This window comes from Pinus tabuliformis, chromosome X (genome assembly GCF_031772625.1).
Source record: "Pinus tabuliformis cultivar Carrire ecotype Pingquan chromosome X, CPIR1, whole genome shotgun sequence".
Classification (NCBI taxonomy): Eukaryota; Viridiplantae; Streptophyta; class Pinopsida; order Pinales; family Pinaceae; genus Pinus; species Pinus tabuliformis.
Genome location: NC_142308.1, coordinates 1,201,173,813 through 1,201,196,727, shown reverse-complemented (window position 1 = coordinate 1,201,196,727; position 22,915 = coordinate 1,201,173,813). Strand labels below are relative to the sequence as shown.

The 22,915-nt window shown below is 41.6% G+C and overlaps 1 protein-coding gene across 3 annotated transcripts in view; it reads right to left on the bottom strand.

Annotated features, from left to right (window-relative positions):
- The window catches only part of LOC149144270 (aminopeptidase M1-like), a 311,113-nt gene that overhangs the window by 167,425 nt on the left and 120,773 nt on the right, over positions 1 to 22,915 (bottom strand). For all 3 annotated transcript variants that reach the window (XM_089453313.1, XM_089453314.1, XM_089453312.1), the window contains 2 exons: positions 6,870 to 6,974; positions 6,554 to 6,670 (listed from right to left, as the gene is read on the bottom strand). In XM_089453313.1, coding sequence (XP_089309439.1) covers positions 6,554 to 6,670; positions 6,870 to 6,974 — 222 coding nt within the window. The remainder of the gene's footprint in view (positions 1 to 6,553; positions 6,671 to 6,869; positions 6,975 to 22,915) is intronic.

Sequence of the window (22,915 nt, the reverse complement as noted above, 5' to 3'; positions counted from 1 at the left end):
ATTAGGTTACTATCAAATTCGAGTGAGATTAGAAGACGTCAAAAAGACGACATTCAGAATTCACGAAGGGCACTATGAGTTTAAGGTTATGCCATTTGGATTAACAAATGCGCCAGCCACCTTCCAAGCAACCATGAATGAACTTTTCCACCCATACTTGTGAAAGTTTGTGTTAGTCTTTTTTGACGATATTCTTGTTTATAGTAAGACATGGAAGGAGAACCTCAAGCATCTAGAGGAAGTGTTGTCCGTATTATAGAAGGATCAATTTTATCCAAATTATCAAAATGTACCTTTGGGCAAAAGGAGGTTGAATACCTCTGACACGTTATATCTAGGGAAGGAGTCAAAGTGGACCCCAACAAAATCAAAGAAATCAAAGAATGGCCCAAACCCAAGAACGTATCAAAACTAAGAGGATTTATAGGTCTAACTGGGTATTACAGAAGGTTCATAAAAAACTATGCACATTTGACGACACCCTTGACCAACTTGTTAAAAAAGAATGCTTTCCAATGGAATAACCAGGCAGACGAATGCTTCGAGAATCTAAAAGAAGTGATGTCAACCACACCAGTACTGGCAACTCCAGACTTCTCCAAACCGTTTGTAGTAGAATGTGATGCTTCAGGGTTCAGAATTGGGGCCATATTAATGCAAGACAACCACCCTATAGCATTCAAGAGCAGGAAACTTAACAAACGGGAAAGCTTGAAATCAACTTACCAAAAGGAGATGCTTGCCATCATACATGCTTTAACTAAATGGCAACGGTACTTACTCGGAAGTAAGTTCTCAATCCGAACTTACCACAATAGTCTTCAATACCTACTTCAACAAAAGGAACAACAAAAGTGGATGGATAAACATTCCGCATTTGACTTGGAAATTTTGCATAAAAAGGGGAAAGAAAATATTGTAGTTGATGCACTCTCACATAAGGATGATGACAACACAACATGCGTTGTCTTGGTAATTGCTCCTGAATCGTTAGACAAAATATGCACGAAGTATGCCAAAGATTTGGATTGTGGCTCTATGATTCAAAATATCAGTCAATATGCCAATTTTGAATGGAAGAATGACCTATTATGGTACAAGGGTAGAATTTACCTAACACCAACATCCAAATTTAGAATGAAAATTCTAAAAGAATCTCACAATTCTCTTGCAGTCGGGCATGTCGGATTCTAATCGTTCTACTAGAAGGGTACGAGTAAGGAAGTCCAAAAATATGTTGTGAAATGTGATGTTTGTCAGAGGAATAAGAGTGAAAATATCCCAACCCCTGGTTTACTACACCCCTTACACATTCCATATAAAAAATGGGAGGAAATTTCAATGGAATTCATTGAAGGACTACCAGTATTTGATGGTAAGGACAAGATATTTGTCGTAGTCGAGAGACTCACTAAATATGCCCATTTTATGGCCATCAAAAAAACTGACACAACTAAGCAAATTACGGATGTGTTTTGTAAAAAAGTTTACAAACTACATGGGTTTCCCAAGGTCATTGTCAGTGACAGAGACACAAAATTTAAAGACAATTTTTGGAAGGATTTCTACCACCAAGCAAGAATATCTCTCAACATGAGGTTGGCCTATCACCCCGAGACAGATGGTCAAAATGAAGTCGTAAATAAATGCTTGGAAACATATCTTTGTTGTTTCGTCACCGATAAACAAAACAGATGAACCCAGTGGCTACACCTGGCGAAATGATGGTATAATACCACCTACTATACTTCAGCTAAGATGACACCTTTCCAAGCCTTATATGGTTATGAGCCGCCCAGGTGGAAGGATTTTGCACTACTCGATTCTAAGGTACAAGCAGTAAAAGAACACTTAGAAGAAAGCCAAAGAATTATTCACTTATTAAGAGAAAATATAACCGTGGCACGTAATAGAATGAAACAACAAGCTGACTAGCATCACACTGAAAGAGAGTTCGAAGAAGGAGATTGGGTCCTTGTTAGGCTTCAACCTTATAAGCAATTGTCATTAAAACAAGTAGTGAAAAATAAGTTATCGCCTAAATATTATGGCCCATACCAAATAATCAAAAAAATAAGTAGTGTGGCTTATGGACTGAAGCTACCAGACAACTGTTGAATCCACAACACGTTCTACGTATCAAGTCTCAAAAAAGTGCTAAGGAAAAATCAAATAGCTCAAACAGAGATACCCGAAACTGATGAAGAAGGAAGAATCATCTTAGAACCTGAAGGTATACTCGCTACCAAAGAGAAGGTATTACAGTCCAAGACTATTAAGGAGTGCCTCATAAAATGGAAGAAACCATTGGAGGAAGATTCATCATGGGAGACAAAGAATTTTCTTAAGCAACACCCAACATTACCTATGCTTTGAGGAAAAAACATTTTTAAGGGAGAGGCAATGTTATGAATTAAAAATTCATAACTCGATATATATATATATATATTAAATAACAAATATTATAACAATAAAATAAATACATATTAATTAATTAATAAATTAGTAAATAAATTAAATTAAGATAAGATACTAATTAGTTTTGAATAGACATCAGTCCCAAGGGATATGACTTTTGGGCTCATGGCCAATCAACTCCTATAAAGGAGAACTGCCATAGCCTTGTAAAAATCATCCATCAATTGAATACAATATATATATATATATATATATATATATGAACATCAAATGTCTTTGAGCATATTGATTGAGAGTGAACAATTGAATTGTTCCAAATTCTTTCCAGTTGCAGATTGGTAGTCGATGTGAGAAAATTTCCTCACTCTAGAAGGGAGTGCTTATAGCAAATCCAATAGCTGAGCAGAGGGAAAGAGGAGATTTTCAACCATCTTTAGAGATGGCCACAACGAATCTTAGAGATCAGGATAGGTTGGAGGGAGCCTCCAACTATGTCATTTGAAAGGCTAGGATGTCCTTCCTTTTGGATGAATATGGCCTGAAAGCCTATGTGTAGAATGTGGTAGCAGTACCCCAGGAGGTCGATCAGCTTAAGGAGTATAGAAAAGTGATGTCGTAGGTGAACAAATGAATTTGGATGGAGTCCGAGATCAGCTAGTGTCACATGTGGCATACAAAGGTACGACCAAGGAGATGTGGGATGCTCTCTCCGTGCTATTTCAGAGTTCTTTCGAGCAACGGAAGATGTTTCTCCAGGTGAAGCTGAGTAGCATAAGGATGCAGAAGGGAGAAAGCATAGATGGCTTCCTCACCAGGATTCAGGAAGTCTAAGATTAGCTAGTAGTCATGGCATTCAACTTACAACTATGAGTAAGAATTATTATGGGAACAGTGGGAACAGTGACAGTAGCTACAGTGGTAGTGAGTCACATGATGCACAAGAAGAAATTGAAATTGAAAGTAGTCACAGGAGAGCTAGAAATCAGAATAGGTCTTTGCATGGTATAGATTTTGAAGGCCCACCAAGGGATCTGGCAAAATTTGCAAAGGGGACATTCAATCCTCTAAAACCACTTCTAATCTATGTAACCAGACTTCCAAAAAAAAAATCCAAAAGTTGGTGGTCGCTCACATGATTGGGTCTGCAATATTTGTTGGCGGCTATACCAAGGTGAAGCAACATATTTTGGCTATTACAAGTAAAGGAGTCAATATGTGTCCCTCAAGGACCCTGAATTCAGCTCAAAGAGAGCAACTTTGGAGGCTAGAAAGGGAAACCATTGGAAAATGACTACTTTCTAGCAAACATGTTGATCCATGCACAAATATGCCTCCATACGGTGCTTCATCAAAAAAGACAAAGGGTTCTACTGGTGTATCTCATTCTTGTGCAATGGGTGCTACAGTTTCTCAGATGTACAATGCTCTAGATCGAGATGACACAGATGATGCAATTGGAAAATTTCTTTTTGCCAATGGAATTCCCTTCCATGTTGTTCGTTCTCCTTATTACAAGGAAATGGTCCAAGCAATTGCAAGAATAGGGCCTTCATATGTACCACCCGAAGAATATAAGCTAAGAACAACAATTTTAGATAGACAAGTGTCCAAAATTAATGTGTAAAAAGAGAGAATGAGACAAACATGGTTGAGGTTTGGTTCTCTATTGTTAGGGATGGATGGGCTGACATCTGAAAATTCCCACTAATCAACATCATAGTGACATCTGCAAAAGGTCCATTATTTCTTAAAGCTATTAACTGTTCTGGAAAGCGCAAGGATGCATATTTCCAATTTGAGATTCTTTGAGAAGCTATAGAGGATGTTGGGGTTGATAGTAGGGTGCAGGGTGTGACAGATGCAACAACAATTTGTATATCAGTTGGGTAATTGATTCAAAGCAAGTATCAACATATTTTTTGGACTCCTTGTTGCATGCATGCACTCAATAATGCACTGAAGAACATTGGAAAAATTCAATGGATATCAGAATTGGCGACAACTGCTAGAGATGTGCAGATGTTTCTCTGCAACCACCACACCTCCTTGGCCATGTACAGGGCTCACACGATGAAGGAATTCCTCAAGCTCACTGATACTAGATATGTTATAGCTATTTGATCTTATTGGAGAGGATACTAGAGGTACAAGCACCTCTACAATCCTTGGTTGTGAGTTCAAAGTGGGGAAGGTGGTCAGAATCACAGACAAACACGGGGAAGAAGGCCGGGCTTCAGGGGTTGGACAATGATTGGCGGGCAGATTGTTCTTATTTGGTGTCATTCTTGGGCCTTATTGTGGAGGTCATTCCTTACACTGATTCAGATGCTCCTAGTCTTGGAGAAATCTATGAGACCTTTGATAGCATGTTGGGTCGTATGAAGGCAGGCATTCAGCGGAGGGAGCCCTCATTAGAGTTTTATGCATCCCAAATTTGACCCATCATTCAGCATAGGTGGGATCACATGAACACACCTTTACACATGGCAACATATGCATTAAACCCAAAATGGTATGTTGAAAGGCCTAGGAGGGTGTCTCATATTGATGATCCTGAGGTAAAGAATGGATTCCTAGATACAATTTCAAAGATGTACAATGAGGAGGGGGCAAAATTTCGAAGACAATTTGTTTAGTTTTCATCTCTTATGGCCCCTTCAACACACGTGGTGCTCGAGCAGATTGCATAGATCTAGCCCAAGATGACCCGATTGCTTGGTGTTGGATGCATGGGGATGGTGCTCCAGAGCTCAAACATCTAGTTATGCATTTGTTGTCTCAAATTGCTAGTTCCTTTGCAGCAAAGAGGAATTGGTCCACATATAGCTTCATCCACTCACTCAAGAGGAACAAGCTTACCTCTAAAAGAGTTGAGAAGTTAGTTGTTGTGCACAGTGCCCTACGTCTTGAGCATAGGAAGACACCTGAGTAATTGAAGGGACCAACAACGTGATGGGATGTTGATCCAAAGGATGATGCACAGGTAGATATGGAGGAGAGACTTGATGAGATATAGATGGGGTTGGATGGTGTGCCACTTAGCATGCTTGAGAATACAAGTGATTGTGATTCAGATGGTGATATGGTTGATCCTGATTTATTCATGCAACAGCTGGATGCAAAGACTAGCGGGGCATTACCTTGAGCAATTATGCTCATTTATCTTTTGATATGTTCTTATGTTATTAACTTATTTGCTTTTTTGTTTCAGACTTTAGTTGTAGACTTCAGTTTATTTTGAATCTTGATATATGAATCATGATATATTAGACTTGAGTCTTGACTCTATAAAATTTTGACTCTTGATGTATCAGACTTGACTTTTATAATTTTATTTCAATATTCAGTATTCAATGTTCATAGTTGGAACATCAATATGGTTTAAACTTTAAACATTTATAATTTTATTTTCATTGTGCATTGTTAGTAACTTAGTAGTTACACTGTACAGTTACAAACTTACATGTATGATGTATGATTATATGATATCATGCTTTTCGTTTTAAATTTGTTTCAGTTATATGATTCATCGATTTATCATTTATTCTTCATGATGTAAGTGCTATATTATATATAATATATAATGATAAAGACAATTACATTATAAATATTAAAATTTCAATGATATATATTTTATATTTATAAGTTTTTAAGACCCCGACGTCGCCCCACGTTTCCTAAAAATTGGTGGGGAGCTTTTGCATAGGCCACTCCTGCGTATCCCCGCTCCCTCGCCTCCTCATCCTGGAAATTGGTGGAACATTGAAAGAAACGCAAAAAATATCAACAAATACGGCGGTTTTAAACATAGTGATATTGGAAGCCCATAGTACACCTTTGGAATAATAACCACATATAAATCATTATTATCAGAGGGTGCTGATTGCTACCTTTTTTTCTTAAGCTATTCATTTTTTTAACCAAGCCAACCCCACTCAAATGAAAAACCATATTTAAACTCAGCATGGATATACTCATTCATTAAGTATTTACTCCTAATAATGATTGAAACATCAAGCATACTAATCAATTAATGCAACATTCTAGCTCCTTAAATTATTAACGAACTATGTTTCTTAAGCAAGCTCTACTTAAACAGATTAATAAGGATATCACAAAACAAAATACACTTTACCTCAATAGGATGTGACTCAACAAGCGCATCCAACCTAAAAGCGTCCACTGTTTCTTCATTAAATTGAGTCCATATTTTCCACTCAGGAAATAAGTAATCAGCTGCCAAATAGCTAACCTGCAATTTCAGAAGACACATATTCCATGTAAGAAATATTTTCCTGGCAGAAATGCCTCTGACACAGACCTACATAATCAGTTAAACTTGCTAGTAATCCAATGTCTGTGAAACATGTTACAGAACCAACTTTTACACTTGGAGCATCAGCAAAATTATACAATAAACTGAACCTAAAGGAAAGACGTAGATAAATTACCCAAGTTGCAAATCCCTCATTCAGCCATAGGTGAGTCCACCATTCCATGGTAACCAAATTTCCAAACCACTGGTGGGCTAACTCATGCGTCACGACAGTTACAACCTACAAGAGCAGCAAAACATGAACTTGAGCAAACATTTAGCGCAAATTGTCAAGAATCTGAGCAAAGACAGCAAGATTTAGTGATAAACATAATTGGGTTATCGAATCAATGCGTACATTAGTTAAAAAGTTCCGAACAACAAATAACCAAGCAACAAAAGCTAATGCGCTAATGGAATGAATCATCCCCAAAAAAAACAAATGAGAAAATTGCACAATTACCAAAGAATTTTCAATAAAAAAAAAACTGTGGGACAGAACATTTTGCTTATTGCTTACCCTGTAAAAATCTTGGCATAATAGATTCAAGTAACTGTTCTTAAGACACTAGATTGAAGAGCTAAAATTTCAAATATATCTACTCAAAACACAATAGCATGTAAGGATTTAAGTATGCATGGAACACCATTGAAAAGTATGAGGAATGCAGAACATTACACAACAGTACCGTAGGGCCAAGTCAAGGATTTATATTTGTCAGTCTTGATACCTGAACAAATATCATAAAAAGCCTCCACCTTGAGTCACCACACCTGGGTGAAATTGGACAAAGTGACACGTAATGACAGATGCATCCTCTTTACTACCAGATATATTCTCCACTATGTGAAAATTTGCTAACCCCGAATCCTATTGCAGCAACTGATGTTCTTCTATTTGTTGATTTTTAAACAAATTGTTTGTTGTGTGCTATGGGAAAACCGGCGCAGCAGCTAAGAGTTTTAATATTATGCAATAGTAAATCTGAGTACAAGACTATGGATGCTCAAATTTAGCAATCCATACAAAGAAACAACTAACAATAAGTCTAGTGAGAAAAATCTCACTCCCACAGGCGATCCGACACTGACCTTGGCTCAAGTTGAGCTGCTCTTTGCTGCCTCTGCGTAGTCACTGCATCAGCCTACGTAGTACTGTGTCCTCACAACTCGGAACTTCTTTCCCTCTCTCTATTTGATCAACTGTTGTCTGGAAGATGGATCCTCCTGGCCTTTGGACTCTCTTTCTGGTTTCTACCACTGAATCACTGCTTCTCCCCAACAAAATACGGAATCCCCTCTGAAGCACTGCACTGCCTCTGCATGGCTTGGCGCTGCCTCCCTGTGGCACTTACTGCCTCTCTGCAGTGCACTCACCGGACTAAAAATAACTTCCTCTGGCCTTAATATCCATGCCCCTCTCTCACTGCTTCAAGCTCACTAGCTCTCTCTCTGGCAACTCAGCGCTGCTACTCTGGAAATCGATCTGCCAGTGAAATTGAACTGCTGGTGTGTTTTCTCCAAGCCCCATCGAGTTTCTTGTTATAATCTCTTATTGAGACATCAACAACCACGATTAAAACTTAATCGATGGCTAAGATTAACTAGAACTCAATCAAGTCTTTTTTTAGAATATTCTCACCATGACTTAACTAATACCCTTTAATTAATCGTATTTCCTAAGTTTAGACTTAGGAAATATTAAAAATTGATTAATTATTTTGATTAAGTTGTCTCTAGGTGAAATTTCCAAAAACGATTTATTGGTTTTGGAGAATACATGTATTCTAGCCTCTCCACCAAATTTTATGGCTAGAACACATCCGATGCTACAAAAGCTAACACTCCCTCTCAGCGAGTAATATGTTCTAGGGCTGCAACCCACTGAAGACCCACCCTGTCTCTGCACCACCTCCTATCACGTTGTTGATGTTTGGCTACTACTGCCCACTAGTTACTGCGCAACTCTGATATACGTTGCATCTATGATGCTGCTGGCCCTACTGAACTGTTGCCAACACTGCATCTGCACTACAACTCCCTCTCCATCTGATGTTGTTGCAACTGCGACAACTGTAACTGAAAAGCATTCAAAATACTGAATCAATTGTGATCAGTATGATGCATCTATCGCCTGAGTCTTTGACTGCTACTAGTATCTGTGTTGTCACTGAGGCATCTGCGTTGCCACTGACTCTGCACTGCTGCCAATTTTTTACTACGCTCCCCAACATCTGACTGCAACTAGACTTTGCATCTGTCACTCTGGAATCTGACTACATCTACTGCCACTGATCCATCCCACTACTGAAATATTGTGGGCCCCTGTACCAAGGTATTGATCCATGAGGTGGACTCTTCAAGGATCCTGCCCATCTGGCACACTGGAGTCTCATACTCCTCCTCTTGGATATGGTGCCCCACTATCTCCTTTTGAGCCTAGTCGCTAGCTGGGACTCTTCTTTTCTTTGCAACTCGCACTTCCTCCGACAACTGGAAATCGATCTGCTGCCTAGATCTGCATTCTCACTAACTCGCACAGCCTCCTTTGGCAATCTCATACGGTCATCCCTGCAAAGTTGCAAAATATGTGAGACTCAGAAGTGGAGAAAATAAACTTGAAAATATCCCTCTTTCCCATTGCTTAGTTGTTGGATCTGCTACTCGCACTCCCTCCTGGAGTGAGAAGATCTGCTCACAACTACTGCCAATTTGCAACTGGAAAAATCAGTTCTCTAAAACTCGAGATCCCCTAAGAGAAATTTTCCCTCTGTTGTGTGTGTGCTCTTCCTCCACCCGACGCTAGCTCTGCTCTAGCAAATCGCTGCAAAAACACTGCGTCCAGCTGGAGATTTGCTCTGCGAAAATTCTGGCTGCTCCCTCTGCCTCTGGAATCCCTTGATCTGGAGAGATCGAATTTTTCTGTCCCACACTCAGAAAAATCAAATCTCTTCAAGAAATTCGACCTCTTGGCCAAGGTGATTGCGCTGCCTCTGGGGTTTCGATTTTGCTTCCCCTCAATGAACAATGAAACTCCCTTTTCCTTCGCTATTGTGCTCTTCGGTTGATTATCTGCACTTTGATACCATGTGAAAATCCGGCTAACCCCGAATGCTATTGCAACAACTGATGTTATTTCTTCTACTTGTTAATTTAATTAACCAAATTATTTGTTGTGTGCTACGGCAAATATATAAACAAATACACTGCAACCTTCACAAAATAAATACTGCGGAAGAAATAAAAATGTTAGAAGAATAGATGCACTTACACACACAAATACACAGTTATTTTTGGACTAAGTCCTTGGAAAAACCCAACTTGGGAAAACCAGTGCAACAGCTAAGGGTTTTAATATTATGCAGTAGTAAATCTAAGTACAAGACTATGGATGCTCAAATCTATCAATCCATATAGAGAAATGACTGACAATAAGTCTAGTGAGAAAAATATTACTCCCAAAGGCGATCTGACACTGACCTTGGCTCAAGTTGAGCTGCTCTTTGTTGCCTCTGCGTCAGCTTACATTGTACTGCGTTCTCACAATTCAAAACTGCGTTCCCTCTTGCTATCTAATCAACTGTTGTTTGGAAGATGGATCCTCCTAGCCTCCAGACTCTCTTTCCAGCTTCTAGCACTAAATCACTGCTTCTCCCCAGCAAAATACAGAATCCCCTCTGAAGCACTGTGTTGCCTCTGCATGGCTCTATGCTGCCTCTCTGTGGCACTTACTGCCTCTCTACAGTGCACTCACCAGAACTAAAAAAAGCTTTGTCCGACCTTACTATCCCTGCCCCTCTCTCACTACTTCGAGCTCACTATCTCTCTCTTCGGCAACTCAGTGCTACTACTCTGGAAATCGATCTGCCAGTGAAATCGAATTGCTGGTGTGTTTTCTCCAAGCCCCATCAAGTTTCTTCTTATGATCTCTCGTTGAGACATTAACGACCACGATTAAAGCTTAATCGATGGCTAAGATTAAATAGAACCTGATCCAAGTATTTTTCTAGAAGATTCTCACCATGAGTTAATTAATACCCTTTAATTAATCATATTTCCTAAATTTAGACTTAGGAAATATTAAAAACTGATTAATTATTTTAATTAAGTCATCTCTAGGCAGAATTTCCATAAATGATTTCTGGGTTTTGGAGAATACATGTATTCTAGCCTCTCCACCAAATTTTGTGGCTAGAACACATCCGATGCTACAAAAACTAACACACTACAGTCATAAATACCTCAGTCACCTCCTTATCATCAAAAAGAGGCTTCCTACTTGTTTCTATAAGATGATACCATTTTGACTTCAAGGCATAAGATGCCATATGAATAGGTGTGTTCAACTTCTTCTGTCTCGCATTTCTATGCTCCATTAACTTTAGATAAATTCAAGGTCTCATTTTTCGGAGATGGGTTTAATTCATTCAAGCATTAGAGTCAACATTTTCATAAGTCTAACCAAAAGATGGGCTATTGATCTCTGTACAGAAGATCATTTCAAAAATTGATTCTACCACAAGTTTAAAATCAAGTGAAAAATGATTATCAAGGATCGATCGCACAACTTATCTCAATGATGGTGTTTAATGAATATTGTTTCCATGATGCCCACATGCCCATAAGCCATGGACAATAGCGGCATATATGGTCTACTTCACCTCCCCAAATAATTGATGAATACTAGCATATGAAATAGATCGGGTATTAATTGGGTTTATCAACTCCATCTTTACAAACGTACTGTGAATGTTTCTAGTTGATGATGGTCAAGCGTAAATACAGTAATTTCCTTCCAACCTCAATCAACTCAGCAAGTGAACTAAATTTGCTAATACCCTTCAATGCATCCACATGACCCAATGTCTAAAAACTATACTAGCACGAACTTGTGCAGAAAAAATCCTAAACCTTCCTAAGACAAAGGCAACATCTGTTATAGAAAATAGAAAATTACATAAATTACATGGCCCCACCTCACATGGTTGGTCCTTTAAGAAGAGGTTAGTTTATGATGCCTTGAAAAACTAGCTGCCTGCAGAAAATGAGGCATAGCCCATTGAAGACTTGATCATGTTCAAAAGTGGGTAATGCCATGCATCAGTAGAAACATCTATCACAGTCTATGTCTTTAAGGGACACATCCCTTAGCGTATGGGACATTTCCCCAAGACTAGGACATGATTCATGTTCCATGCATAGGTACAAAAGCATCTCTAGCTGATGATGATGTCACCAGAGCAGTAGCCTCCAAAAATTTAGAAAAAACAAGGATAAAAAACTGACTTTGTTTTTCCTTTAAAAATGTGTCAGCCCCAACAACAAACACTTGGATGTGTTTGTTAGGCCCATCATCTCTCTAAAAGAACCCTAGTTTTTTCCAGCCCTTCCTGACTTGTGTTTTCAACAGCAATAGATAAGGAGACAAAGTAGAATTTTCAAAGCAGAAATTTATCTATGGTGTCCAGCAGCAGCATCAAAAGACAACACCACCTTCGTCTAGGTCTTATTCATCTAGGCACAGGTTTTTCACTAAGCCAATAGTGTCAAACAATTTGCGATCTATGGCCAATTTCTGGCTGATTCTATTCGGAAACACAGATTCTTAGTTTCTGGTAGCATCAGAATTGCTCTAGCCTTGAAAATTGGTGGAGAGGCTAAGGCACATGAGTTCTAAAGAACCCAGAAACTGTTTGGTGAAATTCCACCCGGATTGCATTTTATTAAAATAATTAATATTTTTAATGGAGTTCCTAAGTCTAAACTTAGGGAAATTAAAATATTAATGGGTATTAATTAAAATATGGGTGAGAATGATCTAGAAGGCGGATCAAGTCATGTTTTAATTTTAGCCGTTGATTAGAGACTTAATCTCGGTCATTGAAGACTCAACAAGAAAAGTATAATATGGAGGCTTGGGGTTCACTTGAAGACACACAGAGAGTTGATCAATCAATTCGATTTTCCTAGGGCAGGGTTTGCTAAGGAATTCGAACCAGTGATCAAGTAGTGAGGATCAGAGGCAGCACTGGAAAGAAGTAATTTCCAGTTCTAGTGAATACACGGAGAAGGATAATAGAGCCAACATTGGTCCAAGAAGGGACGACGCAACAGCTGAAAGAGATTAACGCAGAATCTGGAGGAGGTTGGTGCAGAAGTGTTGGGGATGAGCAGAGTTCAGTGCTGGGAATCACAGTAGTTGATTGGTAGGAGAAATCTCGATTTCTTAGTAGCAGAAGCAACAACAATCCAAGTTGATGCAGTCAAAGGGAGCCTCCACGCAGGAATCACGCAGAACTGACGTAGGCTCACGCAAGGATTGTGCAGTGGGCTAGGGAAAGAGAAAAATCTCCAGAATCAGTGTGAGAAAATTCTCAGTTATCTTCTCTGAGTGGATTGCCATTTTTCTCTAGGGCATCCAAATTGTATTAAGATATTTACTGCCAATAATAAGAATCCTTAGATCTGCTGCATCGGTTTTCCCACATTGGGTTTTTCTAGGGATGATTGTCCAAAAACAAGTGTGTCAATGTGATTGTTCATATGCTAATGTTTCTCTTGCCTTTTAATTTTCAGTTCTAATTTGTGAATTCTGCAACTGAATTTATTTTGGTATTTACAAAAGTATTGGTGAATAACTTATCATAAATAAGTAGGAGAAATAAATCAACTATTGCAACAAATTTTCACATGGTATCAGAGCAAGGTTCAGGCAAGATGGAAGCAAAGAAAAAGGGCATGGAGAATAGTAGGGATCAGAATATTTCCGAATTAGCTTCCAGGCTCGAAGAGGAGTATGCTTGCTCATCAAGTTCTGCATCAGCGGAGAACTGGTCAATTGATAGCGGGGCTTCAGCTCATATGACTGGAGAACGAGAATATTTCTCGAGCTATCAGGAGGAATAGATGAACTTCCAAATCACAATGGGTAACAGGACGAAGTGCACCCCAATAGGAAAAGGAACCGTTATATTCCAGACAGCAGCAAGAGATAGTCTTCGGGCCACGAATGTACTGCATGTGCCAGGTATGGGAATGAATTTGATTTTTGTCTCTCAATTACAAGATAAGGGATATGATGTATACTTCATTGGTAATAGACTATATGTCAAGCATCCAAAGTGGAAAAAGAGTACTCAGATTGGAACTCGAAGCAACAGATTATACAAGTTGCAACTTCAGTCTCCTATGGCACTGATAAGTAGTAATGTCGATGGAGAAAAAGAATTAAATGAGTTGTGGCATAGAAGGATGGGACACTTACATCATGGTTCATTACGGATGCTTAAGGAAACTGTTACGGGGTTCCAATGCTTACTACCAAGCATGATGATACATGCAGACGATGTGTGCTGGGCAAGTACGCCAAAGCAACATATTCCAGAAGCAAAATGTAATGTTCCTTCCTAAATTGTTTTGGAATAGGATTAATTTCTACATTTTGGGGTCGATTTTGGAGGTGATGGGGCCCATTCGATTTTATTAGGAGGCTAGACTTAGTAGAAGTTATTTCAATGTGGTTAATTTGTATGTGGGGGCCACCCACACTAGGAGAATACGCATTCCCTAGTTTGATTTGCATGGAGGGGAAATCAATGGTTAAGTGAGGGACCCACGATGGAGGGAAAATAGAGGGAAAAGTGCTCCACGAAATCTATATTAGGATGGAAACTCTCCTCATTTCAGCATCTTATCTTTTGACATATTGAACTCAACCTTAGTTGCTCAAGCTGCTTAGTCGGGTTACTGTGTTGTTTAGCACACGAGTGTCTCCGAGCGGAGATCTCAACCTTTGCTTCGGTGGACTTCGAGTGCCACCCTAGGAAGGCAATTTGTACTACCTTGGAGGAGAGCTGGTGGAGTTTCACAGTCATATCATTCAACATTTGTCTCAGCCAGTGCGTGTTTCTGGAGGACGCAGAAGGGGAACATGTAGGTGTTGCTTGTGGGTTCATCCGGGCAGCAACTACCGGGGGAGTTTGGGCATTGAAGCTACAGTGGAGGATCAACCTTCCGAGAGAGTTTTGGAGCAAGAGGTTGTTGCATTGGAGCAGTTCGATTTACAGTCACCTAGGCCTGGACAGAGAGCCATCACTAGGCTCACGTGGGAGTCGGAGGAAGGAATTGTAGAGCTACAGCTGGCCGAGAGAAGTAGATCACTTGGAGGACCATTTGAGGAGGATTGTTGGAGCTGGGAGAGCAGAGATTGACAAGATCAGTCATAATAACAGAATTCGAAATTGGAGGAGGGCCAAGCTGTGAAGGGTCAATTTTTGAAGGTTGGAACCAAGGGAAACCCTTTCTGAGTTTTTCTAGGTTTTGGGCAAGGATCACACTCCTAATTTTATAAAAAAAATTGAGCAAACCTAAGGAGTCAAATAGGGGTCCTAACTCAGCCAGCAATTTGAGGAGTTAAGGGGAATTTGGGCCAAAATTTCAAGGTCAACATTTGGCCAATTCCTTCGTGGGTTATTCTGGGCATTTGGTGGAGAGGCCAGGGTTAATTTTCCGTAATTTTCTAAGCATGGGAAGTGGTGTTTCCATCCATTTGAAGTCAGCAGAAAGGGTAGTTTTCTGGGCAGAGCAATACAGATTGGTGCAGCAGTCGAGGCAGCCATCAATTCAGCCATCTCTCAGCTGGGTTTGGTCATGCTTGTCCATTGAGACAAGCCCATGTGCACCACTCTATTATCTATTGTATTTTGCCCTCAAAGAAGTAATAAAATGGCTCAGCAGTTTGTTATTTCCAGCATTTCCATGGGTGCTTAATATATATTTCGTTTTTATATTTGTTGAACAGATTGTATGCTTAATATCACTTGTATTCCTCCTTAGAAACATTACAGTGGTATCAGAGCATGATCTTGGCCCAGCTGTGGGAAATTAGCTAGAAGATCATGGAAGCTTTGGGTATGAGTGCATAGTGACGAGTGAAACCGGAGACAAACCCATGGCTCAAGGGAAATCCAGTATGCAGAAATTCTGGGGTAGAATTCATTGGAACGATGAGAGGTTGGCTTAGTTGAGGAGGGTGACAGACCAAACCCATCCTCACCCTTACAACAAAGACGTTAGAGGTGAGCAAGTCGTGGGGGTGCAACCATATACATCATGTGGGGAAAGCCAACCAGATCAGGGCACCAGATCTCCTAAAAAGGAGCAGGCAAGACAAAGACGGTTAGAGGGTGAGACCAGGGGGCGCTTTTGCTAGTGGAGACCTAGCTTTAGATATCAGGAGCCTGAGGAGGATGTTGAGCATGATGTTGAGAGCCCACAGGATGGTGAGGAGCACATCAATATACCCGGTGTGGTGCAAGAGTCACCTTTATTAGAGACCTCTTTGATAGCCCCAGTTGACACCTTGGTGGAGAGGATAGAGCCGACTTGCATAGAGCCATTTGTTCCATGGACGAGATGCCAATAGTTGCTAAGGTATCTAGAGCCCTGACCGAGTTTACAGGTGCTAGATGCCCACGATAGTTCCATCAGTTTCAGGTCGACCTCCTAGAATTAAAAAGGAAGGCCGCGTTAGTGCGAGAGGCGATTATGCAACAGAACAAGGAGTTGGAGGGCATGAGAGCGGTTTGTGTCACGTCCACGGCCAAATTGACTCACGTTGCGGAGTAGTTGGACTCCCTACTGGTGCATCTAGAGTGCATGTTAGAGCATGAGAGCAGCCTTCGTTGGGCATACATAGACGAGGTTGGCAACACTGTTAGGTTACCTTGGCCCATTGGACAAAGGGAGAGAAAGCTACCTAGTCAGATTGTATGTATTAACTAGGATAGTGAGATGAGACGACCTGAGTTGCACAGGGTGCAGCACCCGCATGCTAGGGTTGTTCTATGTGCAGGAGTTCGTGTATTCAATCACTCTCTTGGGGTTGGGTGGCGAGAGATTTTGAGTTGGTACCCCGTGGAGTGGTCTATGGAGATGGTAGTGGACCCAGGTGGAGCTCAGTAGGAGTTTCTAGGCATTAGGGATGTTGGAAGCCTTGACTGGCATTGGGATCTAGGAGGGACCACCTATCATTTCCCAGGTATACTGGTTAACTACGACCTAGAGGGTATAGTTGACCTAGCAGTCGAGTGTGCACCTCCATTAGGAGAGTTTCGTTCAACACCAGTGGCCAACTAGTTTTTGGTCAAACTCCTTGGGTTGTCTTGGTGTGCCAATTATACATGAGGTCTCAAGATGATCAACATACTCTGGCAAGAGTTTGTCAGAGGAGGTGGCATTGGCAGGCCACCAAATAGTGCCTTGTATGGAGTTGGGGATTCTTCACATTTGTGTGAGACACAGAGGAGCAGAGCAGTGGTGGCATCACTGCTGACACCTAGGGAGGTTCACTTCTTGGATCCCTTAGGGAGGACTTGGAGGGGAGGTCCCCTCATCGGAGAGCATGGTGATGCGACAGTGGAGGTGATGATCCGGGTTGGATGTGGGCTGACGCATATGGACACAACTTTAGGCCATCTCATTCAGGGATGGGTAGGAGCATCTAGCATGGAGCAGTGGTCTGCAGATGGGCATGGAGACGCATGGGGGTGTGTCGTAGTATGTTGGACTGCGCTATGGAGTGGGAGTGCCTCACATCGCATTGAGTACATGCGGGGAGTGACAGGTACAGTGACACAGGGGGACACAGGACGGTACAAGATGGCATAGCCGTAGCCGAGGGGTACAGGGGTAGGCCACGGTGTACAGTGGCATCTCCAAGGGTATTGGGATGATCGGTGGTATGCAAGGGTGTATAGTACTACACAGTGAGGTCTTGGAGTGTTGCCTCCATCGAGACCCTTGGACATAAACACCGAGCATACCTTTGGGTGTAGTTCACCCAGGATTGATAGGGACACAGATGAGCGATACTTGATAGTATCCGCAGGGACTCACACGTTTGACCCTCTTCTACATCCCTCAGGGGTGACACTTAGTGCACTAGGGGGGAGACTTTTCAGCAGTGACATTGGATTGGTGCGTCAGTTGACAGCCACAGGTTGGGGAATGAGGTGATCATCTGCAGGGGTGGCATATCATTCATCATCGAGCCTACATCTAGGGAGCTAGTCCCGAGGGAGACATGTGTCACTCTTTTCTTAGGGCATGTCGAGACCAAGCATGAGCAGAGGATAGCGGGTACGACTGAGGTAGTTTCCCAGTATGTGTCCGGGCTCCAGACCTTATATTGGCACATTATCGAGAGGGCAGATGGCAAACCCAGGGGAGATGGTTGGCAGGGACAGGAGGGATCCACATACCTTGAGTCGATTACGAGTATCGGATACCCATCTTTTAGTTGCATTCAGGGGGTAGCTCTTTGCCACATGTGGCTTCCAGTGATCATCGGTACTACACAGTGGCAGGCACAGGGTAGATTAGCATGCATTAGATTAGCCCACGATATATGGAGCCTATATAGTGATCACATGCAGGGACTAGAGATGAGGGCCAGAGGGATTCCATCGGTTGACAGGGCTATGCTGCAGCAGGTTTGGCTATGGGATGCAGGGATTCAGTTGATTGATAGATCACTCGTGATGAGCGGAGTCGTGGCAAAGAGTGATATAGTTCGCTCTTGGGATGACACATGGGGGTTCACAGAGGGTTTCATCATATGGGGAGGCAGATATTCTCTGTTGTTGCATAGGTTCGGAGTTAGATTTGGATGGGTAAGCCTTCGTGCCATGGAGATGCCTAGGTAGGATGTGTCTCGCCTCTTTCAGTATTCCACCATTGAGTTCTAGCAGAAGAGGATACTAACTGCACATGATGGGGAGTATGACATAGTGAGAGTAGCACAGCGTCAGCATGGTGGCACCACCCTGGGACTAGCAGGGAACTAGGGCATCACAACTCTTCACAGCTCAATAACCTTTAGGGATGCGTCGGCTACTGAAGGGGGAGATCATACAGATCTTCCATTGGGCTTTAGCAAGTCACTGATGGAGCAAGGGACTTCAGGTACTTTCACTGGGCAGGATAGTGAGTGGAGCGAGGGGAGCTTCATGTTGGACAAGATTGCCTGGGATCCTGGTATTGCGGGATTCTTTCATATCAGGACAGTGCAGAGGTTAGGCACGATCCAGTGGCACATCTGGGACCTTGGCACATTTTGCAGTGACAGTGGGGAGCAGCAGTTAGAGAGGATGCTTGCTCAGGCATTGCTTGAGGACAAGCGATTTTTGGTGCATTGGAGGAGCTTTCCGGATGAGGATGCTACTTGGGAGGGCGAGCGCATACTTGAGCATCCAGCACTGAAGTTGCTTGGGGACAAGCAACATTTGGGAGGGGAGGACTGTAATGTTCCTTCCTAAATTATTTTGGAACAGGATTAATTTCTACATTTTGGGGTCGATTTTGGAGGTGATGGAGCCCATTCGATTTTATTAGGAGGGTAGACTTAGTAAAAGTTATTTCGATGTGGTTAATTTGTACATGGGGGCCACCCACACTAGGAGAATATGCATTCCCTAGTTCAATTTAAATGGAAGGGAAATCAAGGGTTAAGTGAGGGACCCACAATGGAGGGAAAATGGAGGGAAAAGTGCTCCACGAAATCTATATTAGGAAAGCAATTGTCCTCATTTCAGCATCTTATCTTTTGACATATTGAACTCAACCTTAGTTGCTTGAGCTGCTTAGCCGGGTTACTGTGTTGTTTAGCACACGAATGTCTCCGAGCGGAGATCTAAACCTTTGCTTCGGTGGACTTCGAGTGCCACCCTAGGAATGCAATTCATACTACCTTGGAGGAGAGCCGGTGGAGTTTCACAATTATATCATTCAGCATTTGTCTTAGCTAGTGCGTGTTTCTGGAGGACGTGGAAGGGGAACACGCAGGTGTTGCTTGTGGGTTCATTCGGGGAGCTACTGCCAGGGGAGTTTGGGCATTGAAGCTACAGTGGAGGATCAACCTTCCGGGAGAGTTTTGGAGCAGGAGGTTGCTGCATTATAGCAGTTCGATTTGCACAAAGAGCCATCTCTGGGCTCACGTGTGAGTCAGAGGAAGGAATTGTATAGTTGGAGTTGGCTGGGAGAAGTAGGAGATCACTTAAGGGCACATTTGAGAAGGATTGTTGGAGTTGGGAGAAGAGAAATTGACAAGATCAGTCACAGCAATAGAATTCGAAATTGGAGGAGGGCCAAGCTGTGAAGGGTCAATTTTTGAAGGTTGGAACCATGGGAAACCCTTTATGAGTTTTTCTGGGTTTTGAGCAAGGATCACACTCCTAATTTTATAGAATTTTCTGGGCAGATCTAAGGAGTCAAAAAGGGGTCCCAACTCAGCCAGCAGCTAGAGGAGCTAAGGGGAATTTGGGCCAAAATTTCGAGGTCAACATTTGGCCAATTCCTTTGTGGGTTATTTTGGGTATTTGGTGGAGAAGCCGAGTTTAATTTTCCGTAATTTTCTGAGCAAGAGAAGTGGTGTTTCCAGCCATTCAAAGTCAGCAGAAAGGGTAGTTTTCTAGGCAGCGCAATGCAGATTGGTGCAGCAGTTGAGGCAACCATCGATTCAGCCATTTCTCACCTGGGTTTGGTCATGTTTGTCCATTGAGACAAGCCTAGGTGCACCACTCTATTATCTATTGTATTTTGCCCTCAAAGAAGTAATAAAATGGCTCAACAATTCATTATTTCCAGCATTTCCATGGGTGCTTAATATATATTTCGTTTTTATATTTGTTGAACAGATTGTATGCTTAATATCACTTGTATTCCTACTTACGAACATTACACAACAATAGAGATAAGAGTGTATTGGGGTTAATACACTCAAATATTTGTGGTCCAATGTCTACAAGGGCCATCAATGGCGCTATGTATTTTGTTACCTTCATAGATGACCATTCCAGGAAAACTTGGATCTATTTTTTGAGAACTAAGGATGAGGTTTTTGAATGGTTTAAAGAGTTTAAGGCTCTAGTGGAAAACCTGACAGGAAGGAATATCAAGATATTGCGCTCAAATAATGACAAAGAACACACGGATAAGAACTTCATTGATTTCTATGCAAGTGAAGGGATCCGAAGAGAATGGAAAACACCCTATAATCTAGAATAGAATGGAGTTGTAGAAAAGAAGAATAGAACTATTGTTGGAGCAGCAAAGGCGATGTTATATGATCAGAATCTACCCAAGTTTTTATGGGCAGAAGCATGCTTCATGCTGTACACATTCAGAACAAGACTCCTCACAGGGCTTTAGGAAAGAAGACACTAGAGGGAGTTTTCACGGGAAAGAAGCTAGAATTAATTCACCTCAAGATATTCGGAAGTGTAGCTTATTGCCATATTCTAGAAGAGAAGTGGAGCAAGTTAAAGCAGACTACCAACGTTGGGTATCTAGTAGGTTACAGCGAGACTTCAAAGGCATATTGGGTCTACATTTCGACCAGCAGAAAGATTGTAGTAAGGCGGGATGCAAAGTTCATGGAAGATAAAGCATTCAGGAAATCTCGTGAGATGCCATTTGAAGAACAGGGTGAGGATGCTCCTCTAGTCCAGCAACAGGGATTAGATCTAGCAAGAAGACAAGTATTTGGTTCAAGCACGGTAACTAGTACTAGCATCTCCTCAAGAGAAGAGGAGCTAGGAGTGTCACAGCAGGTACAACAACAGGAACAAGAACAGATGGAACCTCCCACCACCAATGGAAGAACTAGTCGAGAAGTACAACAGACTCTGAGGGACGCAGAGGAATTCGTTGGAGCTCCTAGAACCGAGAAAAGGCATCGTAGACAACCTGACAGGTACCAAGCATTGGTAGCTCAGGTCGAAGAACCCTCTAGTTTTCAAGAAGCCATACAACACTAGGTATGGGTGGATGCCATGGTAGAAGAGTACAGTTCTATCATGACAAATGATGTCTGGGAAATTGTACCAAGACTAGAGAACAGATCAGTTGTAGGTTCGAGATGGATCTACAAGATCAAGTATGTTGCAGATGGCAACGTAGACAAGTACAAGGCTAGGTTTGTCACAAAAGGATATGCACAAAAGGAAGGAATAGACTATGAGGAAACCTTTGCCCCAGTAGCTCGGTATACCTCTATCAGATCCATTATATCCCTTGCAGCACAGATGGGATGGGAGATTCACCAAATGGATGTCAAGACAATGTTCTTGAATGGGGTGATAAAAGAAAAGGTATATATCGAACAATTAGAAGGTTGCGAAACACATGAAAAGAGAACTCGTGTGTGCAGGTTGAAGAAAGCCTTGTATGGGCTACAACAAGCACCCAGAGCTTGGTATGGTCGAATTGATAGCTATTTATAGCAGTAGGGATTCATCAAGAGAGATGCCGATCCCAATCTTTATTATCTGTTGATAGAAGGTAAGCCGTTAATTCTAGTATTGTATGTGGATGATCTATTTTTGATAGGATCATCCAAACTCATAGAGGATTGTAAGAAGAACCTGGAAACTGAGTTTGATATGAAGGATTTGAGGCTAATGCACTATTTTCTGGGATTGGAAGTTTGGCAGTAGGATGGTGAGATCTTCCTTGGCTAAGGAAGATATTCATCAGAAATTCTGAAAATATTTAGAATGCAGGATTGTCGACCTGTGGCTACACCTATGATTACCAATTGGAAGAAAATAGATGCTTCAGGAGACAAGGAAGTGGACCCCACCTTATACAGACAACTCATTGGGTCACTTATGTATCTGGTCAACACCAGGCTAGACTTGTGTTATGCTGTCAACACCCTTAGTCAGTTCATGGTGGAAACAAAAAGCACGCACTGGACAATAGAAAAGCACATTCTTAGGTATGTGCGGGGAACAATAAATTTTGGATTAAGGTACACCAAGGGCAATGATATCGAATTGAGTGGATTCACTGATGCAGATTGGGTAGGAAGTTCAGTAGACAGGAAAAGTACCACTGGGTATTGCTTCGGTATTAGATCTAGGATGACCTCCTAGTGCAGTAAGAAGCAGAAGTCTGTAGCTCTGAACTCTGCTGAAGTTGAATATATGGCAATTAGCAAAGCAACATGTGAAGCTATATGGCTCAGGAAACTACTTGTAAATCTATTCAGGAGAAAGATGGAAGCGACAAGGATTTTCTATGATAATCCGAGTTGTATCAAACTCTCTGAAAATCCAGTATTTCATAATCGCTCCAAACACATCGATATGTTGATTTGGGGTAGCATCAGATGTGCTCTAA